This window comes from Xiphophorus maculatus, chromosome 11 (genome assembly GCF_002775205.1).
Source record: "Xiphophorus maculatus strain JP 163 A chromosome 11, X_maculatus-5.0-male, whole genome shotgun sequence".
Classification (NCBI taxonomy): Eukaryota; Metazoa; Chordata; class Actinopteri; order Cyprinodontiformes; family Poeciliidae; genus Xiphophorus; species Xiphophorus maculatus.
In genome coordinates, this window is record NC_036453.1 from 15,156,831 (window position 1) to 15,166,943 (window position 10,113).

The following is a 10,113-nucleotide window of genomic DNA, read 5'->3' on the forward strand; positions in this document are numbered from 1 at the left end:
CAGGACAGTCTTAGTGAAGTTGTGCTACAGGAATAGCTTGGAAGCAGAAAAGTTGCAGCAGCAGAGATGCACAACGCAGAATTACTTTAGGTTTGGGTTGGGACTTTAACAAAAGATTCTGTAAATATTAAACCGTTACATTTTAAACTCCAGCTGTAACTTTCTATTTCATCACCATCACTTGCTCTGTTTCCAACCACCAGATGTCACATGTTCACAGGTAGAACACGTGACAGACTGAATATATCTGAGCTAAGATGAAACTGAAACTATTGAGCATCAGAACATCAGCAGCAGCAGGAGCAACCAGAAGAGACCAAACATGAGTGATACAACTCATCTTCTTGGTAAGAACATTTATTAGCTAATATTTTTGACTCTCTTCTTCATTAGATATATTTTTTATATAATTTTATCTAATTAATATATTTATTTCTCATTGTTTATGTTTTCAAACTATTTCTTCACATCATTGTTCACTACCTCCATATTACTGTCTTTAAAGTTTAAAGATTTCAAATGATAAGAAAATCACCAGATTTCACCAATGAGTAACTTTATAAATTAGTTTGTGTTGCAGCTCATTGCTTCAACTTCCTATTAATATCAGAGGATATTTTGTGTTTTACTTTCACTAGACTGTAGACTTTTATGCCTTCATAATTTATTGTTCAATCATTTCATAAACATAAATGTTCCACAGTTTTCCTCTCCGTCTGATTTAAAGTTGTGACCGTGGCTGAGTGGTTTGCTTGGTAATCGAAAAGAGTCGATGTCAGTCCTAGCAGAAGCAAACTTAAGGCAGAGATGGTCAAAGGAAACATCGATGCAGCTTCTTCAGACAAACCTTAGTGGTTGAAAACAGATTTGACGGGGAATTGTTTCAGGAAGCTGGAGGACTGCATCAGATTAAGATGAGCTTTATAATTTCCCAGTTAGAGTTTTAGATGAGCCCGGGCTTGAGAAAGACCGTTTATTAATTCCTGATAAACCGGTTTATAACAGTCTTTCTCTGTGGCTTCTTGTCCCTGCATGTAGTAACATCTTCTTATATAGTTGTTGTTTACAGTTGTTTCATCAACATGGTTCTGAAACTTAACCAAAAGCCTAAACTGCCAGATCTATGATGTACTGCAGTTGTTTCCAGTTACAGAGCAGATTCAACATTACAGCAATATTTCTGTTCAGCTTCAGCTACACAGCTTGTTGTTAAATAATGTCACTAATTTAAAAACTGTAAAAATATTCCTCATAGTTCTTTTTTAATCCGCTTTATGCATTATGTTGCACTTAGGGCTAAAACATTTTTGATGTTGAGGGTATTACTACATAGAGTAGAAGTTGCATCCACAGGGACATCAATGACTCTTTTAAAGGTGAATTAAAATAGCAGTCACAGGTTTTTAATTATACATCATAACCAGAACAACCAGGGATGTAATGAAATGTTTCTTTGTTTATTTTGTCACTATGTCTGTCTGAAACTGGTTTAGCCAGAACTAGGTCCTCATGGCATGTTCTACCTATTTATAATATGTGAAAATGTAATTTCTCAGAGGAAATGGAGGTGACTGGAGCAGCTGCAGCTGGATCAGAAACACAAGGTAAACTTAATGCACATACTTTTCTGAATGTTGAAACTAAATCCCAGATCATTGTGTTTTGCATTGTGGCCTTGAAACATTAACTTCAGATTCAGGAATCAGCAGCAGGTCAGGGAGAATGTTGTAACGATGTTTAAAGCAGAGTTTGGATGTATAACATCATCCCAAGCTCTGAATATCTCACAGAGCTCTGATCAACCCTGGTGGACACAGATTGAGATCTGGAGTCTTTTCCACAGCAAACATGTGGTAGTTTGATCAGAGGAGAGCAGAACAGATCTTTCTGATAATTTTTCAGATTTTATTTGTAAAAAATAAGATCACTCGCCGCTTAATTCCACTTTACAGTTATCTTCACATAAGGCCAAGTTGGAGAAAGGAAGCATCGTGTTTTGTAATCAGTCATGTGGTCTGTCCACCATTCTCACCTGAGCTTAAACAAATGATCGTCTAATTTTCCTGTTCAACCGTTTTCTTCCCCTCTCACCATGAGTCACTGTGGGCGTGGGTAACAAAGCAAAGTGCAGACACAAATGTTTTAATCTCATGGTGGATTTAATAAAAAATAAAAGAAAACATATACAAGTAAATACTTGTGCAAAACAGGTAATACATTTGACTATGAGGGAGAATCTGACAAGGAGCAGAGTTTTATAGGGAGGTTATGATTCCATTCACATAGAGAATCTACATAGATACAAAACCAAATTGTTCTCTTTCATAAGGGAAATTAAACATTCAAGGATATTTATGATGGTGCGTAGCAGACAATCAATCTTATTCATATAGCACATTTCAGCAACATGGCAGTTCAAAGGCGTTATATTATAAAAACACAAAAATACAAAGTTATAAAATACACCATCCAGTAAACAGTTGAAAAAAGCAGTAAGCAATACATTTTATCAAGTGTCATCATCACACATCAAATAAGTTTGTCAATATTTTATTTATTCTGGTTCAAAAGCAACTCTAACCCTGTGGGTTTTAATTTAAATTTAAAGGAATTCAATATTTCAGCTGTTCTGTAATTTTATGGAAGTTATTTTCATGTTTCTATTGTCACATAGAAATATTCATGAAACAGTTTACAGTATTGTAAAACAGAGTTTAGAGAAACCGCTTCATAAGACTTTCCCATGAGCATGTGTATCACACAAGAATGAAAACACTGTTACACATTGAAACAATCACGTAGCAACCTTAAAATATTCTCCTTACAATATGGAGAGTGAAGTTGTGTTCAGCTGGGCCCAATCAGCTGATAAAGGAAAATACTGGGCAGGAAAACTAAGGGAAGGAGAATAACTAACAAAGAAAACACAGAGGAAGTATGAGTAGACACAAAGAAGAGCAATAATAAGTTAAAATAAAACCACAGATAAAAGCTAAACACAAAGAAACAGACTAAGTTTTTACCCAACTACAAAAACGAATACAGAGAAACTAACTGATGAAGAAAAACCCAAATTACACTAAGAAACAACCAGAAAAAAGATAAACATCAGAGGATCATGACAGAGATATTCATAGCAAAGATAAATAGTTTTAACATTACAGAAAAAGATGATTAAAACTAAAGAGTATTAATTTTATAGCAGCATCTTTATAGTGATTGTATTTTGGTCAATCCTTGATTATTAGAAGATAATTAGCTCAGTCTAACCTGAAGACTTTAACAATCTTCATCATAATAGTAAAGTATTTACTACTGTAGATGAATAAACATGTTGAAGGTCAGTTTTTGAAGGGGAAACATCCAGGTGGCCCACCAGCAGCCAAAACGGAGTTATTTATCTGAGACATGAAAACTCACAGCAATAAAAATGTTCACAGCAACAAGATGGAAAAGCTAATAGCTGACGAAGCATGAAAATAATGACATTTTATTAAATCCAGCTCTGATAAAAATAAAGTCACCAGAAAATCTCGGGTTTAATTTAAAAAACTGTTAAAAAAAACGTATGGGAGTTTGGGTTGTAAATGTTAATCCACAACAGGACACTCTTGGTGTAGTAGGGCTATAGAGAAATAGCTTGGAAGAACCTGCTTGAAGTTGTTCACTGCATAAAGACTCCTGTCTACCCCATACAGTCAGTAAGACTAACATGGTTAAGACTAAAGAGCTGTCCAAAGACAAAATGGTAGAGCTCCACAAGGATGGAAAGGGCTACGGGGCAATTGCCAATCAGCTTGGTGAAAAAAGATCAACTGTTGGAGCGATTATTAAAAAATGGAAGAAGCTAAACATGACTGTCACTCTCTCTCGGACTGGGGCTCCACGCAAGGTATCACCTGGTGGCGTATCAATGATCCTAAGAAAGGTGAGTGGAAAAGGGGAACCATTGGTTGGATCCTCCAGGCAGCTTCTAGCCACGATTGAGATGGACAAAGAACTTTGCAGCTGAAGAAAAGCCGGGGCCATGGAGCCGAAGACTGTCCGGTGCATGGGGACCAACCCGTCGGCCCCGCAACATGTGGCTTCAAATCGCACATGTAATTGCGATTTCAGCTGATTCCAGCTGATTCCAGCACATCAGCTGGAATCAGACCCCAAAGATGAAGACCAAGGCAAAGATAAAGACCTGGTGCCTTCCTTTCATGAGGTTGACTCGTCTACATCTCAACGGACCAGAAAGATTATGAGACAAGATGAAGGGAGCTTCAGAGCCGCAAGACAAGAAGCTGAGGAACGCTACACACATGAGGAAGTCACCCTAAGACCCGAGACCTGTCGCTTTAAATCAATACTCTTCCTGCCAGCACCCAAGTCCTGTGTGACCTCACCATCCATGCAGAGACGAAAGCTCATCAGACCTACAGATATTCCTGCCTTCATCGATCCATTTCCTCCTCCTGCTGCAGCACCTTCTTCATCATCAAGCCAGGTCTGGGGTTTGAAACACCAAACTCTGTCCGTCTCACTCAAAGGTTCCTTTTTTAGTTCTCAGTGTCAGCAGTAGGGAAAGATAGACTAGATGATTGATTTTACTTATTTGATTATTTCTGCTACTGAATTAAGCTGTACTGACCCTTGCAAAAATGCCTTAATAATAAAATATTTAGCATAAAGAAAATCTAAAAGATGTTGTGGACATTCAGTTAATGAGTCACCTTAAAGTTCTTTGATGGTTGTAAAATAGCTGTGATGTTTGATTCTGGAGAGGAAAAAGTGGAAAAATGTTTTTAGGTTGCTGGTAGCCCATAGTAAAACAACATCCTTGGGACTCGCTGAGTCACTAAAACCAACCTGGTTCAGTAACAAGAGCAAGTTGTAATAAAGAGAAAGAACTGACGTTAACAGGTGTGCTCTGTGAAACTAGTTGGCTGCAGGCTGCTCAGTCTGGCTGATTCACAGGGGGAAGAAGGTTGGGGCATCTGAATGAAGGTTGTCAGAAACCAGGCGAATCGTTTCTCGACGCCAGCGTTAAACTGAGTTTACTTCAGTTCTGGGCAGGGTAAATCCCAGCAGATTTAGGAAACTCAATTCACTCTTTAGACGGAGAGCTGGTAGCACATCTCCCCTCTCAGAAGAGGAAGTAGAGAGAGAGAAGGGGGGTTGCAGCGACAACATACCATAACTGTTGGAATAATATTTTCTTTGCTGTCTTCTGCAGGAGACATGCACAGTAGAGTGGCTGCTGACGCAACTATTCTACATCAGCAGAATGACGTAAAATGGTCATTCTGCTGATCATTTAGTTGTGTGTCAGTTGCAGGAAACCCAAACTTAGAAATTATATTCAAATTGAGGATGTGTTTAAACTGTTAAGTTAAATATGAACAGAAGACAAAGATCTCTGGAGAAAATAGAGCTGGAAAACAAAGGGTGTTTTTTGTGAGCTTAATGTGGTTAAGAGTTTTATTTTGTAGTTCAATATTCTCTGTATTATGATTCGACGAATAATCTGCTTATGAAGACGCAACAGAAAGACCCTGATCTGTTCTGGCTGTCAGAAGCTCATATCTTAGTTGGCTTATTGAATGAAGATATCTTTATTTTAGCAACATTTATTGAACATAAGGACAGAGTTTTGAATCCTTTATTGTATATTTTAGTTATGGAATTGAATTATTTAAATGTTTTATATCTGGGAAGATTGCTCAGCAGCCATCTTGGTGTCATTCTAGTTCTATGTTATTTATAATGACCAACAGGATGTATTATTGACTTGGATTTCCTCTTGCACTACTTAAAATACAAAAGAATAGCTTTTCAATTCTTTCCTGAATACTCATTGTAAATATAACCCTTGACAGTGACATGTCAGAGGGTGATGATCAGCCTTGATCATATATTTAAAAGTATTTTAGACGGTTTTTGAGAATAAAATTTAGTGATGGACTGTCAGACCAACAATAACGTAAACAAAAACAATAGAAATCTCTCACATTTTTACTGAAGTCTATAGTTACATCATTTATCTGGGAGGGTATTTCATAAAGTTAAACTTATAAAGGTTAATAATTTTAAATATCCCTTATTAGTTCTTTCAAGCCAAATGATATTTAAGTAGAAGGTTGCTTTTTGTTCTGACAGTAATGCAGCTTAAACAAATGAAAGATTTGGAAAATTATTTTGTTACTCTCCTTCTAACTCCTCATTTATTTAATATTTTTCCTAACAGAACCAGTGGATCCAGTTCTCAGGATGGTTCTTCTGGGAAAAACTGGAGCTGGAAAGAGTGCAACAGGAAACACGATCTTAGGAAAAAAAGTATTTAAATCTTTGTCCTCATCTTCATCACTGACACTGAAAAATGAGAAAAAATCAGGAGAATTCGAAGGCCAAACTCTGGAAGTGGTAGATACTCCAGGTTTCTTTAACACAAAAGGTGAGCCACTAAAGGTGATGGCTGAGATCACTAAATGCATCTCGCTGTCTGATCCGGGTCCTCATGTGTTCCTGGTGGTGATCCAGCCAACCAGATTTACACGAGAAGATGAAGAAACAGTCAAGATCATCCGGAATCATTTTGGAGAAAAATCAGTCTGTTACAACATGGTGCTGTTCACTCATGGAGATGATCTGGAGGATGAAGATGTCTCCATTGACAACATTATTGAAAACAACGAGACTCTCCATGACATCATCAGTCAGTGTGGAGGAGGATATCACGTCTTCAACAACAGAAACAAGGATCCATCTCAGGTCAGAGAGCTGCTGGATAAGATCAACAGGATGGTTCACAAAAATGGAGGAATCTGCTACACCAAAGAGATGCTGGAAGAAGCTCAGAGAATTAAAAGAGAGGAACTCCGGATTGTCCTGGTGGGAAAAACTGGAGCTGGGAAAAGTGCAGCTGGAAATACCATATTAGGAGGGAAAATATTTACATCTTGTATTAGCTCCTCATCAGTTACAGAAGAGTGTCAAAAAGAAACACGAGTGCTCAATGGTCAAATGCTGAGTGTGGTCGATACTCCAGGTCTGTTTGATACTTTTCAGAATCAACTACAGGTGAAAGAAGAAATCCTCAAATGCATCTCATTTGCTGCTCCTGGTCCTCATGTGTTCCTGGTGGTGATCCAGCCAAACAGATTCACAGAAGAAGAACAAAATGCGGTGAAAATCATTCAGGAAATTTTGGGAGAAGGATCAGAGTGTTACAGCATGGTGCTGTTCACTCATGGAGACGATCTGGAGGAGGAAAACCGCTCCATTGACAACCTTATTGAAAACAACGAGACTCTCCATGACATTGTCACTAAGTGTGGAGGAGGATATCACGTCTTCAACAACAAAAAAAAAGATCCATCTCAGGCACAAGAGCTGCTGGATAAAATCAAGAGGATGGTTCAAAACAATAAAGGAATCTGCTACACCAAAGAGATGCTGGAAGAAGGCCAGAGAATTAAAAGAGAGGAACTCCGGATCGTCCTGGTGGGAAAAACTGGAGCTGGGAAAAGTGCAGTAGGAAATACCATATTAGGAGAGAAAATATTTACATCTGGTATTAACTCCTCATCAGTTACAACAGAGTGTCAAAAAGAAACACAAGTGCTAAGCAATCAAATGCTGAGTGTGGTCGATACTCCAGGTCTGTTTGATACTTTTCAAAGTCAACAGAAGGTGAAAGTAGAAATCGCTAAATGCGTCTCACTTGCTGCTCCTGGTCCTCATGTTTTCCTGGTGGTGACCCAGCCAAACAGATTCACAGAAGAAGAACAAAACACGGTGAAAATCATCCAGGAGATTTTTGGAGAAGAATCAGAGCAGTACAGCATGGTGCTGTTCACTCATGGAGACGACCTGGAGGAGGACAAGGTCTCCATCAAAAAAATAATCAATGACAACAAGGCCCTGAAGAATTTCATTGATCAATGCGGTAAAAGATACCATGTGTTCAACAATAAAGCTAAAGATCCAGCTCAGGTCACAGAGCTTATCAAAAAGATTAATAAAATGGTTAAGAAAAATGGAGGAAAGGGAAAATATTACACCAACCAGATGCTGGAAGAAGCAGAGGAAGCCATAAAGGAAGAAATGGAAAAACTGCAGAAGGAAAATCCAAACATGAGTTTTGATGAAGCAAGAAGAAAGGCTGAGAAAGACAACAGCTTCATCCGTGGAGTTTTGGCCTCTGCTGGAATTGTTGTTGGAACAACAGTTGCTGGGATTATCACTGAAGTTGCTGTTGGAGCTGCTGTTGGAGCTGCATTAGGTCCTATAGGAATTGCTGTAGGGGCTGGAGTGGGCTTGGTGACTGCAGTTACAGGTGCTGTAGTGAAGAAGAAATTCTGTAAAATTCAGTGAATAATTACGCTATTGAGTCACCTGAAGGTTAGTTCAGGAATAAATCACAAAATTAAAGTATCTCTATCATTTAATCATGATTGTTCATAGACTTTCCAAGGAATCTCCATTTTCAAGGTGATGCATGTTTAATTTAGGATGTCTATATAATCAACACTGCTTACTGTATATGTGATTTCTAGAGCATGTGGATAGAAAACTGGTGAGATATATACTGTATATATAAAACTGTTTTTGTATAAGAATAAAGAAAATTGAAGATACAGTGATTTAATTTACCACATAAGAAATGAAACCTTAGACCTATAACTGAAATCTGTTTTGTTGTGTTAGAAGAGTAAAAAATAAAATAAAAAAGAGAGAGAAATATTAATGTAATCAATTACTTTGAAGGGGAAGTATGTAACTTTGATAAATATGTCTGATTTAAATGGCATTTGCATAGAATTAATTGTTTTCTGTTTGAGTTCTGAAATAAGATCAAATAAAGTCAGAAAAAAATGTGTGTCTGGTTTAATGTTGATTCGCTACATTTTTAAAAAAAATATCTGTTTCACCATTAAACTAATAACTGTCCCATCTGATGGGAAAAGGAGAGAATCCATCAAAATTAAATCCCCAATATGCACAATTCACCTGTTCACACAATTCACTATAGTTACCGTCAAAGATAATTTATTGCACAACTTTACACAACAGTTCTTAGTGGTAGATGCTGTTTATTTTATAAAATGGAGAGTAATATGGCTGGAGGTTTTTAGAGGGGAAACCAAATGCCGTAGGACAGATAAATTTATAAGTGAAATAATAAGATTAAAATATCTGAGGAAACCATAAAAGATCCAGACCAACAGGAGCAGCAAAATGGAAGAATCCATCAGTGAGACAAACATGCCAAACAGTTTTAATGCTGTGGAGATGCGAATAATGCATGAAACCAAGTGAACGCAAACAACAGAATGAGGAACAGCTGGAGGAAAATCTGGACAGAAAACGGAGGGAAGGCAGAATAATTATTAGTAATAAATAGAACCAAGAGTCAGAAATAGAAATCAAGGGAAAAAAACAACATTGATCTCAGGAAACTAAACGCACAAAGAATAGAATGTAATAAAGTAACAGATACAAAAAACAAACCTTTTTTTTTTTACTAGCAAAAATAAGAAATGGGTGAATATGACACCCAAAGAACAAAATAAAAAGGAGGTGGTACAGACACAAGCACAAATGAAACCAAACTCAAACAGCCAAAGATCATAGAATGAAGTCTTCTGGAGAATCAATTTAGATGGTTCAGTTCTCATGTTTTTAGTCTCAAAGGAGATTCTAAAGTTTTGGTTATTTTCTTGGGACAGTAAAAATGCTTCAACAACAGTTGTGTTTAATATTTCGTAAATTCATGGCTACAATAAGCACTCTGGCCCTGGATGGCAGAAAAGAGCACTCCAATCATGATCTAACTCTGATAGAGGATATTCCTTCCTACAGGTTATTCTGGATCTCATTTGTGAACAAAGGCAACTAGTGTTTCAGTTACATAAAATCTTGTTACAGTGGTAGCACTGTTGCCTTGCAGCAAGAAGGTCCAGGGTTCGATTCCCGGCCCGGGGTCTTTCTACTCCGGGTACTCCGGCTTCCTCCCACAGTCCAAAAACATGACTCTTAGGTTAACTGGTCTCTCTAAATTCTCCCTAGGTGTGTGTGTGTGTGTGCACGGTTGTGTGTCCTGTCTGTCTCTGTGTTGCCCTGCGA

At 37.6% G+C, this 10,113-nt stretch overlaps 1 protein-coding gene across 1 annotated transcript; it reads left to right on the forward strand.

Annotated features, from left to right (window-relative positions):
- The first annotated feature begins 286 nt into the window (after positions 1-286).
- Positions 287-8,862, forward strand: LOC102231326 (GTPase IMAP family member 8-like). The gene is made up of 3 exons (XM_023341677.1): positions 287-347; positions 1,557-1,604; positions 6,233-8,862. Exons 1-3 carry the CDS (start codon positions 323-325, stop codon positions 8,359-8,361), a joined length of 2,202 nt encoding a protein of 733 aa, XP_023197445.1. The 5' UTR covers positions 287-322; the 3' UTR covers positions 8,362-8,862.
- Positions 8,863-10,113: the final 1,251 nt, after the last annotated feature.

Excerpts from the sequence above, each read along its gene's own strand:
- LOC102231326 (XM_023341677.1), top strand. The coding sequence starts at position 323 with ATGAGTGATACAACTCATCTTCTTG. Across the intron at positions 348-1,556 it reads TGATACAACTCATCTTCTTG|AGGAAATGGAGGTGACTGGA; the intron begins GTAAGAACATTT and ends GTAATTTCTCAG. Across the intron at positions 1,605-6,232 it reads AGCTGGATCAGAAACACAAG|AACCAGTGGATCCAGTTCTC; the intron begins GTAAACTTAATG and ends TTTTCCTAACAG.